Source organism: Mytilus edulis, chromosome 9 (assembly GCF_963676685.1).
Source record: "Mytilus edulis chromosome 9, xbMytEdul2.2, whole genome shotgun sequence".
NCBI lineage: Eukaryota > Metazoa > Mollusca > Bivalvia > Mytilida > Mytilidae > Mytilus > Mytilus edulis.
The window spans coordinates 12,399,612-12,412,922 of NC_092352.1; the positions used below are offsets into that span (position 1 = coordinate 12,399,612).

The 13,311-nt window shown below is 31.4% G+C and overlaps 1 protein-coding gene across 1 annotated transcript; it reads left to right on the top strand.

Annotated features, from left to right (window-relative positions):
- Positions 1 to 2,406: 2,406 nt before the first annotated feature.
- LOC139489520 (ADP-ribosylation factor-like protein 4C) lies at positions 2,407 to 6,370 on the top strand. The gene has a single exon (XM_071276012.1). It carries the CDS (start codon positions 2,745 to 2,747, stop codon positions 3,294 to 3,296), a length of 552 nt encoding a protein of 183 aa, XP_071132113.1. The 5' UTR covers positions 2,407 to 2,744; the 3' UTR covers positions 3,297 to 6,370.
- The last annotated feature ends 6,941 nt before the right edge of the window (positions 6,371 to 13,311 follow it).

The following is a 13,311-nucleotide window of genomic DNA, read 5'->3' on the forward strand; positions in this document are numbered from 1 at the left end:
TATAAATTTTGATAACTTAACATTTTCCAAAATCTGACCATAATGACCACTATTTGTTTTTACCAAAAAATAGCGTTGATCGTTACAGGAACGCTTATTCAGTAATATTGTAATACTTTATATATAAAGCATATCATTCATTCGAATTTTCGTGGATATAACCCTGTTATGAATAACACAAACACCCCTGCTAAAGTTATTATGCGTATAGTCTGTTACGTCTGACACGCATATTTTTGACGTTTTGTCAATATGTTGTCCTTATTTTAGACTATAGTAAAGTATGATAAAACAATTTGCACTTTTTTTCGAAATAGTATTTTCCTGTCTAGTCTATGGATATAAGTTTTATATATCTTAACTGTTATGATTTTATAGAAAAGCTGATTATTAGTGTGGACTTGTTGAATACACAGTATTGGCACAATAACGTGCGTAACGTCTATATCTACCATCATATAAAATTAGAAAGAAAAAAACAGTGATGGTTTTTTTTATAACAATTTCAATCTCTTTTTTATTTTATTTTTCACCTTCCAAAAGGACATACTCAGTGTTTAATACTGTTGTAGGTTTTTTTCAATGAATAATTTAAAAAAAATATTGATAATATTTTATGCACCACAATATTAAATCAGTGAACCTGTAAACAAAATCTCAATTATTTTAAAGATTTTGTAAAATCCCTTTTGTCATTGGCTCAAAATCTGGGGTTTTATAAACGACCTTTTATAAATCCCTTATTAGCTCAGTGATTTTTTTTTCAAATTCAATGTAACATACATACTGCTACGTGTAATGTTGATTAATCAGTTTATTGTTGGGGATTATGAATTCAATGTCAATATTCCCAGATTGTTGAGGTGTGCCTTTATTATCAGAAGTTATTAAGAATAAAATATGCAGTTGACACCTTTTTAATCACCTTAAAACTAATTACTAACACGTGTACTGTTGAGACTTTTTCAATCACTAATTTAAGTAAGAACATAGCTACCTATAATTACACAATCATATGACATTGTTATCAATCAATTATCCAGTAACTTTTTTCTATTTATTGCCATGGCATTGTCAGTTTGCTTACGACTTATGAGTTTGAATAACCCTAGGGTATCTTTCGCCTCTTTTTCTGTAACACAAACTGTGTTTACTTATTAAAATATCAAGTATTGGTATTGCTATGCATGTGTGTTTAAAAAAAAAATGTATGTATTTTTTTGAAAAAAAATGCCTTCAAATTTAATTGAATATATCAAATAAAGTATACTTTTACATATATATTTGATATTGTTTATTTGAGTCTCGGTGTAAAACAAAACAAAATGTTGTTGTTTTCCTTATAAACACTCACACGAATAAACTTATTTTCATGTTAGAAATGTTTTCCTCATCTCACATCTAAATAAACTTACAACTTTGGATACAGATGTCTGGCTTAGTGGATGTGGTTATAAAAACCTACCCCATTTATGATATATTGAGTTTTTCGAGAAAAAAACCCCAGTAATATAAGAAAAGACAGTCCATAAATAAATTAAGAATCAATGCTTAAGAAATTAAAACAGTCAGATAAATAAAATAAGAATGTGTCCCCAGTACAAGGATGCCCCATCCGCACTATCATTTTCTTATTCAGTGGACCGTGAAAATGGGAGAAAATCTCAACTTTTGCATTAACATTAGAAAGATCATGTCATAGGGAACATGTGTACTAAGTTTCAAGTTGATTTGTATTCAACTTCATCAAAAACTACCTCGACCATAAACTTTAACCTGAAGCGGGACAGACGGACGAACGGACTAACGGACGGACGGACGAACGAACAGACTGACGGACGCACAGACCAGAAAACATAATGCCCATAAATGGGGCATAAAAAATCGCTACTGTTTAAATAATTGTAAGGCTGAGAGAGTTGCGGATGAGCGTCATTTTCCACCCATTGCCATATATGTATTTATAATTTTATATATAACTCCCGCCGTTGATGTATTCAAGGATTTACAAATCCTTGATGTATTTTACCTTATTTTTCCTTTTTTATGACGAGACCACTAATACTTTAATACATTAGTGTTAGATTATATTTACTACATACAGTTTGTTCAAGTACAAATGTGATTTAATACGTCAAGTTTGTTTTAGGCCGAGTTATCAAACTGCTTTGTATAATATAAAGGAGTGGACAGGTAATTTTTTCTCAAGTTTATTTTAAATTAAGCCCAAAATGTTTTTTTTTAATGTTCTGCGAATAATGCATATATCTACAGTTTAAAGGTTGTACTCTATAACAATGCATCACGCAGAAAGTATTTAGATAAAGAATTTATCATTATTTATATATATTATTATTATTATGGTCCGAGTTCAGGCCATAAATTTCTTTAGCAAATCCTTCACCTGTCATAGGTGGCGTTATAACCGGAAGTGTTACCTTTCAATCAAATTTTTTTTTTTAGATCATGAAATGATAAAAGTTTAATATCGGAAGAAGGAAGACACGGAGTAAATGAGCAAAATGTGTTTTCCTGTATGAAAGTGACAGAACAATACCAAACGATAAGTGTTAAACATTCAAAGGAAATTAAAATCCATTCACACAAATGTTTACATTCCTGAAATATCATTCAATTTTGTGTGACTAGTAATTTATCCGTGTTGTGTACCAATATTTGGTTTTTTTAAAGTTTAAAGTTTTCGTATAGTGTAGTGAACGGGGAAAGGAAAATGAGAATGTAACATGGGAGGATCTTCTTCAGCCGTGCAACTCACTATGATTGGCTTGGATCAGTCAGGAAAGACAACTCTTTTATATAGATTGAAGTATGATCAGTTTACCAACACAACACCAACTATAGGATTTAACTGTGAAAAAGTTAAATGTGAAACAGGTACTGCTAAAGGAACAACATTCACAATATGGGATATTGGTGGTGCAGATAAGACTCGTCCACTTTGGAGAGCATATATTCGATCATCGGAAGGTATTATATTTGTTGTTGATTCAGTTGATAAAGAAAGAATAGAAGAGGCTAAATTAGAATTGACTAAACTAATTCGCTGCTCTGATAACCAGGGACTACCCATACTTGTGATTGCCAATAAACAAGACATGCCAGGATCATTAGATCCTGTAACTGTAGAAAAGCAGTTAGGCTTACATGAACTACCTCCTTCACAATTGTGGACATTACTTGGTGCTTGTGCTATCACTGGAGAAGGGTTGTCTGATGCGATCGAAGCTATGTATGAACTTGTGTTAAAAAGGAGAAGAATGAAGAAGAAGCGATAACAGAAAAGTTGTATAGGACTACAAATTATTTTTGTGATCTACATTGTTAAGTTTTTTTTTTATAACTTTTATGTCTTTTAAATATTAATTTATGGGTTGTGTTGTTGTATACAGTTTATGAGTTATTTATGCAATTGTAGATTTTATTTGTTATTTTGTAATTTAAATCTTTTTATGATACTGCCAACAAATTGAGTACAAATTTGTATATATAAATAATTACAGAGCAGATATAACATAATTTTTAAAAATCGAAAGTCTTGATTTTCATACATGTTAATGTATATTTTGTGTTAAAATTCCAATCTATAGGGTAAATATTCATGTTGTAAATAATGAAAATTTATCAAGAAAGTACAGACATTGTACATTTGGTGCACAAAACTTCATCACTGCATGCACTGTTTTAACATATTTTAAGAGATTTGCTGTGTACCTTTGCCAGCATTTATTTTAATCACTTTATTTTTATTTGGCAATCCTAAGCATACATTATTATGAATGACATGTGGGTCAGTATGTAGTATGTACTGACATGTACAGTTGTTTGATTAAAATTAATTTAGAGAAAAAAAGGTTTGCAATAAATGCGCTATCTAATTCAGCTTGTAACTTTTTTTATCTGTTTGTAAATTCTTTTTTCAATTAAGAAATTTACTTTAGTTTTTTTGCAATAAAAATAAATACATGCATGTATACTGGAACAGTAAGCATTTTAATAGCTTTATATTATATAATATACATATTGAGATAGGACAATTTCTGCCAGATACATGTACAGTATACTGGAAAAGTAAGCTTTTTATACCCCCGCTTTAAAAAAGGGGGGGTATACTGTTTTACATCTGTCTGTCTGTCTGTCAGTCCGTCCGTCAGTCTGTCCATCAGTCCGTCAGTCAGTCCGTCCCATGAAACTTTCGTCACATTTTTCTCAGGAACTACACATCCACCCTTTCTGTAATTTGGTATCAACATTTATATATGTCAGCCATACCGTGTGATGCGTTTTCAGATTCATCACTTGACAACTTCCTGTTTACCGAACACTTGTATGATTTTACACATGATAGCCAAGTTGAAAATTTTCGTCACATTTTTCTCAGGAACTACAATACAAGGATTTCTGAAATTTGGTTTCAGGATTTATATAAGTCAGCTATACCATGTGATGAGTTTTCAGATTCATCACTCGACAACTTCCTGTTTACCGAACACTTGTATGATTTTACACATGATAGCCAAGTTGAAAATTTTCGTCACATTTTTCTCAGGAACTACAATACAAGGATTTCTGAAATTTGGTTTCAGGATTTATATAAGTGAGGTATACCGTGTGATGCGTTTTCAGATTCATCACTCGACAACTTCCTGTTTACCGAACACTTGTATGATTTTACACATGATAACCAAGTTAAAAATTTTCGTCACATTTTTCTCAGGAACTACAATACAAGGATTTCTGAAATTTGGTTTCAGGATTTTTATAAGTCAGCTATACCGTGTGATGCGTTTTCAGATTCATCACTCGACAACTTTCTGTTTACCGAACACTTGCATATTTTTACACTATTAATATTATCCACTTGCGGCGGGGGTATCATCAGTGAGCAGTAGCTCGCAGTTTCACTTGTTTATTACAGCTTTGTAATATTGAGAAAGGACAATTTCTGCAATATAGATTTTATTTTAATCAGAAACTGAACTCATATTTTATTATTCTTTTTAGCCATGGCATTGTCACTTTATATTCGATCTATGAGTTTGACTGTCCTCTGGTATTGTTCCCCCTTCTTTTATTAGCATTTTGATTGATAATTCTTTATCAACCTGGTTTGACCAGTCTTATTTAAATCAGATATATTTCTTTCTCTGTCAGTTTTGTTTTGTTTCTGGTATACATGTATAAGAGCTGTAAGACATCTGACTGGGTATTGTTTAGACCTTTTATGCAAATTCTTTATCAACTTATTATTTATAGAGGGGGGGGCAGGACCTTTTTCGGGATGTCGGGATTTAAAATTTTCTTTAAAAATCTGGGCCTCAGGATTTCATGTTTTTAAACCCGGGATTTAGGGATCAGAACCCCTTCCCCCCCCTCTCTATAATATATATATTAAATATTTGATTGGATAGTTAAAAGTTACTCAAATTGCACATGTGTTTATATCCTACAAATGTACAATGTAATACCATGATTACGGGATGTCTGATACAATGTTGAAAAAAAATGGAGCAAATTGAAAGATCTAGTTTTTATAGAATTGCATCTTTGATAACATGTATATTTAATGTGTATTTTCATCTCAAAATTTGAAGATTGAACATTGTATTCAATGTATTGTCTCAGTATTATGCCGAAACGTATATATGTCTAAGAGTATATAATTGTACCAAAAAACAGAGCAAACAAAACATAATACATCTACAATGTATATACATGTACAATGTATACATTGTATATATACTTCTTGGCCTTACAAAAGATCTCTACAATTTTATGTTTGTTTTTGCCTGCCTTTATATTGTTTTTTCATGGACAATATTGGGAGGAAGTTCAGAAATAGCATTAGAATAATATCGTGTATCTATACATGTACTATACCTACATGTACATGTAGTTCTGTATTCAGATGCTTCAGATAGTATTTATAAATTGTACATATATCATATAATGAGGATAAATAAATTATATTTAAATGTTAACTTCCAAAGATTGAAATAGTTATCTACATATTTGTTATTACAAGATGAATCATAATCATTTAATATTCCATCAAAATTACAAAAATAAAAATTAGATAAAATTTATCATACTTAAATGACCCAATTTTATCTGAAAACTTAAGTTATACTTAGAAACAGATATCTATTATATAGAAGGAAGTTTTCAGTCCTTATCCCTTAAAATATCATACAGTTTATGTCAATGTTAATGTATGTTATCTTATATATTATATTATCTCACATATATATAGAATTTTAGATAAAAAGTTTCTCTGTTTAATATATATTATACATGTATATGCAAATTTCCTGCACTTGACACAGAAAATATATATGAAATGTACAAATACCATTGATTATGGTTGATAACAAGGAATTTTGTACTAAACTAGAATTATATATTATATAAGGGTCGTAATGGGGGTACCTTCATGAGGAATATATAACAGTAAAAGTTCTTGCTAAATGATGTTAATGTTAATTTTTTGTGTATGACGATAAAAGGAACACTTTCTTTTAGACGATAAAAACATCGACTTATTTTGACAAATCACATTATTTTTTTTCCCAAATGACGGAAATGATTATTTTTAGACCTCTGACGACTCATGATAAGGATATTTTATGAATCACTGTAAAATTTTCACCAATTTGGCGCTAATGGTAGCCGAAATGACTGATTGATGCCTGACGTTTAAGGGCATTACTACCCTCATTTATACAGGGCTCACACTACTTCAGAATTATAGGGAGAAGTGACTTCTCTTTTTGAAACTGATAGGGAGAAGTGGTGAGATTTGAAAGAGAAGTGCTCATTCGCGCGGTGCGCTACAATGTTTGGATTTTACAATAGTATAAAGGGCCATATGTAAATAATGTTCTTTTTATATTGTTCAATTCATATGAGTAAAAAATTACTATTAAAGTAACATTTGAAATTAAAAGTTGTTTAAGTTTTACTAAGGTTCTTGTGAGAAACTACCAACTAAATATCTAGCACTAAAAAAAAAAAAAATTTATTTTAAAAAATGTAAAGAAATTATAATATATCAATTACAATTTAATTAAAAATTATCTTGTGTATGAAATTCAGTGTTTCTCATAAAAAAATATAAAAGTTATTAAGCTGGGCCATAATATATTGGTGTTAGTATAATAAGTCTCAGAGTTAAGCAACTTTTTTTTAATCAATAGTTTGAAACAATCCATAAAAAATATAGGGAATTATATACACCAATCAATTAGATGTAACCAAAAGTCTCGTAATGCGTGTGGAATGCGTAATTTTTCCCTTTTGGGATCAATATTCTTCTGTCAGCTGTTCATATGATTGTTGGGGATACATTCGGTAGATGGATGTAATGAATTTAATAAAGAAAGGCAAGGGACATACATTAATTTATAAAAAATCTATGCTTTCTAGAAAGGGGTTGTTATTGTGTAACAATTAATTTGATCCCCCCTGTAAAATGATCCGGGAGATAAAATGTCTTTGAATATTTTATCCTCTAGGATAGAAAATTGCCACAAATTATATCCCCAACACTAAAAAAATATCCACAATGATGGATATTATTTTAGTGTTGTGGGATATAAAATGTTGCAATTTTCTATCCTAGAGGATAAAATATTCAAAGACATTTTATCTCCCGGATCATTTTACGAAAAAATTAAAAACAGTCCTTAGTAGGAATTTTGGGAATATCTGTATACTACATGTATTATAATCTGTGGATATTATTTATGGGATAGTTCTGTTTTATCTACATCTTCTGATCCATGATCGATATTTGATTATTTTTGGGTTTAAAATCTCTTTTATTTAATTCAAAACATATTTCAAAACAAACACTGTTAATTATTGATGATTATACAAATATAAATATAAAACTTACCTTCATTAATTCTGTAGTACAGCTTATTTTTTTTAATTAAGAAGCTTTGGGCACGTTTTCGTAATGCTTGTGTCTCATTTAAAGAGCTGTTTTTGGGGCATTCAGCAGATATTTGTACAAAACGTTATACTCCTCTCCATCCATCTTGACACAAATGATTATCTATTATCATTTTACTTGTTTCTTAAAAGCAATGTGCCATTTGTTAAAACACTTCATTGATCAAGATGCAGTAGGATAGTATTTACATGACATTGTATCCCATCGGATATAATTTTACTGAAATATTATCCCAAATGGATATAATTTTGTAGAAATATTATCCCTAGAAATGATAAATTTCTTGGTAATATTATCCCATGGGAAATTATTTTACTACTCACTTTTATCCTTAGGATATATATCTACATTGATTTTATCCTTCGTAGCGGATAATCTTTTTTAGAGTGGGACAACTTTTAAAGGTAAAAAATATCCATTATTTACTAATATTTCATCTGTAGGGATAGTTTTTACTTAATATATTGTCCCTTGGGAACTTATATTCTAAGGATAATATTTAAGTTTACAATTGAACATGCTTAATGTAAATTTTTAAAGACATCACTCATTTTAACTCTACATGAACATATTTAATTTTTATAATCAGACTTATATAAAAATTATATTGTTTAAAAAAGATTTTATTCAAATCCTTATAAAATAGTTGTTTTTTCCATAGAATGGGACCTATTAAAAGATCTGATTATTTTGGTAGCTACCTTTCCTAAAATTTGTACCATCATGTAACACAATCAAGTTAGTCCTTCAATTTTATACCATTTTGACAAAATTGAATAATTTTAGCATTTTGTTGGTTAATGGCATCTAGATAGGTTTACTGTTGAATTTAATATATAAAGAAAGGTTGTGGTTTTGTATTTTTTTTAAAGCTGCATTATGTAAAAAAAAGACTGATTAATTGGGTATATATTTATGTAAACAACTCCTAGTTGCTAAATTGTACTCTCATTATATTGTTGCTGTTTGATAATCCTGTTAATTAAATTTTTAACTTATTGAATTTGTTGTTTTCATGTTTATTCTTGATATTGATTAGGTGTTTACCTGTTGACACCTGTATTAAGTTCATTAGTACTTTATTGTAGCAGATGGGTTTAGCTGTCCGGTCATCTGCTGAGTCCAAGATACTTAAATGAATTAGTGTCATTGTTACAATTGTGATAATTCAACTAGGTCTATTAAAAATATAATACTTAATTTTAATGCAATCACACTGTGAAAAACTCCTTGTCATTGTTGGGAAGTTCACCCATTTTTTATAGCTTCTTGAATGAACAAAAGAGAAATGATAATTGACATTAAATGACCTGTCATGCCATACATGTATAACGATAAAAGACTTAAAAAAATGTAGTATGATTTCCAATGAGATAATTTCCATCACACTAATTGACATAAAATAGCACCTATAGGTTACCTTATGGCCTTCAAGAATGAGAAAAACAAATGTACAACAATTCAAATAAGAAAACCAACAGCATATGTAAGAAACAATATAAGAAAAAAAAATATGATAAACAGAAACAAACAGTACTAGTTAAACCACTGAATTACTGTGTCCTGACTTGGGACAGGTGCATATATAATGCAGTGGAGTAGTTTAAGCTCTAACTGGCCTAGTAAAGGTTCTAAGATTTCAAGTAGGGCTAATTGGGAATTTATATGGTCTAATTGCTGCCATGCATGGAATGTAATCACTATGCAGAAAGAAACATTGTCAGCTTTTTAGCTCACCTGGCCTAAAAGGCCAAGTGAGCTTTTCTCATCACTTGGCGTCCGGCGTCCGTCGTCGTCCGTCGTCCGTCGTCCGTCGTCGTCGTTAACTTTTACAAAAATCTTCTCCTCTGAAACTACTGGGCCAAATTAAACCAAACTTGGCCACAATCATCATTGGGGTATCTAGTTTAAAAAATGTGTCCGGTGACCCGGCCAACCATCCAAGATGGCCGCCATGGCTAAAAATAGAACATAGGGGTAAAATGCAGTTTTTGGCTAATAACTCAAAAACCAAAGCATTTAGAGCAAATCTGACAGGGGTAAAATTGTTAAACAGGTGAAGATCTATCTGCCCTGAAATTTTCAGATGAATCGGATAACCCGTTGTTGGGTTGCTGCCCCTGAATTAGTAATTTTAAGGAAATTTTGCTGTTTTTGGTTATTATCTTGAATATTATTATAGATAGAGATAAACAGTAAACAGCAATAATGTTCAGCAAAGTAAGATTTACAAATAAGTCAACATGACTGAAATGGTCAGTTGACCCCTTTAGGAGTTATTGCCCTTTATAGTCAATTTTTAACCATTTTTCGTAAATCTTAGTAATATTTTACAAAAATCTTCTCCTCTGAAACTACTGGGCCAAATTAATCCAAACTTGGCCACAATCATCTTTTGGGTTAGTAGTTTGAAAAATGTGTCTGGTGACCCGGCCATCAAACCAAGATGGCCGCCATGGCTAAAAATAGAACATGGGGTAAAATGCAGTTTTTGGCTTATAACTCAAAACCCAAAGCATTTAGAGCAAATCTGACATGGGGTAAAATTGTTTATCAGTTCAAGATCTATCTGCCCTGAAATTTTCAGATGAATCGGACAGCCCGTTGTTGGGTTGCTGGCCCTGAATTAGTAATTTTAAGGAAATTTTGCTCTTTTTGGTTATTATCTTGAATATTATTATAGATAGAGATAAACCATAAACAGCAATAATGTTCAGCAAAGTAAGATTTACAAATAAGTCAACATGACTGAAATGGTCAGTTGACCTTCTTAGGAGTTATTGTTCTTTATAGTCAATTTTTAACCATTTTTGGTAAATCTTAGTAATATTTTACAAAAATCTTCTCCTCTGAAACTACTGGGCCAAATTAATCCAAACTTGGCCACAATCATCTTTTGGGTTAGTAGTTTGAAAAATGTGTCCGGTGACCCGGCCATCCAACCAAGATGGCCAATATGGCTAAAAATAGAACATGGGGTAAAATGCAGTTTTTGGCTTATAACTCAAAACCCAAAGCATTTAAAGCAAATCTGACAGGGGGTAAAATTGTTTATCAGGTCAACATTTATCTGCCCTGAAATTTTTAGATTAATCGGACAACCCGTTGTTGGGTTGCTGACCCAATTGTTAGTTTTAAGGAAATTTTGCTGTTTTTGGTAATTATCTTGAATATTATTATTGATAGAGATAAACTGTAAACAACAATAATGTTCAGCAAAGTAAGATTTACAAATAAGTCAACATGACCGAAATGGTCAATTGACCCCCTTAGGAGTTATTGTTCTTTATAGTCAATTTTTAACAATTTTCATAAAATTTGTAAATTTTTACTAACATTTTCCACTGAAACTAATGGGCCAAGTTCATTATAGATAGAGATAATTTTAAGCAGCAAGAATGTTCAGTAAAGTAAGATGTACAAACACATCACCATCAGCAAAACACAATTTTGTCATGAATCCATCTGCTTCCTTTAATATTCACATAGACCAAGGTGAGCGACACAGGCTCTTTAGAGCCTCTAGTTAAAGGGTCTTAAAATCATCATTCCTATAAATACATTTGTACATGTATAATGGTTGGAAAGATTTAAATCAGGAAAATTTATTAGACAAAATAGATTATAGGAGGACAGAGTTTTACATTTGTCAATTTCTGGGCCTGTTAGAGCTGACTGTGTGGTATGGGCTTTGCTCATTGTTGAAGGCTGTATGGTGACCTATAGTTGTTAATTTCTGGGTCATTTGGTCTCTTGTGGAGAGTTGTCTGATTGGCAATCTACCACACCTTCATTTTTTATTTTTTTTTATATCGGAGGAGTTTACAAGAAATTCAATATTGTCACCATGAGCCAAAAACAAAGTCCCTAAATGACGGATTTGTTGGTGAGGCTGTAAACCTTCACTTAAACAAACATACAAGATAACATGAAAGAATTTCATATCAAGAAGTAAAGGCCAGGATGGCCAGTTTAATGAATCGACAAAATGTTGCAGTTACAAAAGCCAGGTTTGATGCAATATTATTTTCCTGCCAAGTTACGATTGTATTTTCTCACCTGGCAATATTTGGACAATCTACAAAAGTCAGGTTTGCCTTTATACTATATATTTCAGTCGGGTTTGTCATAGTACCATCTATCCCAGCTAGGCAGGGATTTATACCTTCTACATCAAATACAAGGTTGGCTTTATATAATGTACCCTAGCCAGGCTAGTCTTTTATACTACAACATACCAAACTTTTCACCCATAGTTTGGCAAACGGGTTCATCTTCTGCCCCTACTTACCTGTTTCTTTTTAATCTGATATCCACCACTGACAAACCAATATTGTTAACAGGAACCAAGCTGATATTTTGCAACTTTCAATAGCTTTATAGAGAAAGAAAAAGTATTTAGCATATGCCTTGGAGATGGACAATACTGTCCCGGATTAGGGGAGGGTTGGCACCTTCAAACAAGTTTAAAACCCGCCACACCCGTAATGTGCCTGTATCAAGTCATGAGCCCTTAGTTCAGTGGTTTTAGTTGGTTCATGTCTATCATATTTGTTTTTCGTAAATTGTTATGTGTCTAATCAATTGAATTGTTTCATACTTTTTATGACAGAGCCTTTTATAGCAGACTATACAGTATGGGTTTTACTCATTTTATAGCAGACTATACAGTATGGGTTTTACTTATTTTATAGCAGACTATACAGTATGGGTTTTACTCATTTTATAGCAGACTATTCAGTATGGGTTTTACTCATTTTTAAGGCCATACAATTGACTATAATTGCTTACATCCTACTTTAATTGAACTAGTGTGAATAGCTGTCTCATAATTATACGACCACAAAAATTTTAATTTTTCGTTGTATATTGCTATCACGTTGGCGTCGTCGTCGTCTGAATACTTTTAGTTTTTCGCACTCTAACTTTAGTAAAAGCGAATAGAAATCTATGAAATTTTAACACAAGGTTTATGACCACAAAAGGAAGGTTGGGATTGATTTTAAGTGTTTCGGTTCTAATAGTTTAGGAATCAGGGGCCAAAAAAGGGCCCAAATAAGCATTATTCTTGGTTTTCGCACAACAACTTTAGTATTAGTAAATAGAAATCAATGAAATTTTGACACAAGGTGTATGACCACAAAAGGAAGGTTGGGATTGATTTTGGGATTTGAGGTCTGAACAGTTTAGGAATCAGGGGCCAAATAGGGGCCCAAGTAAGCATTATTCTTGGTTTTTCGCACCATAACTTTAGTATAAGTAAATAGAAATCTATGAAATTTAAACACAGGGTTCATGACCACTAAAGGAAGGTTGGGTTTGATTTTGAGAGTTTT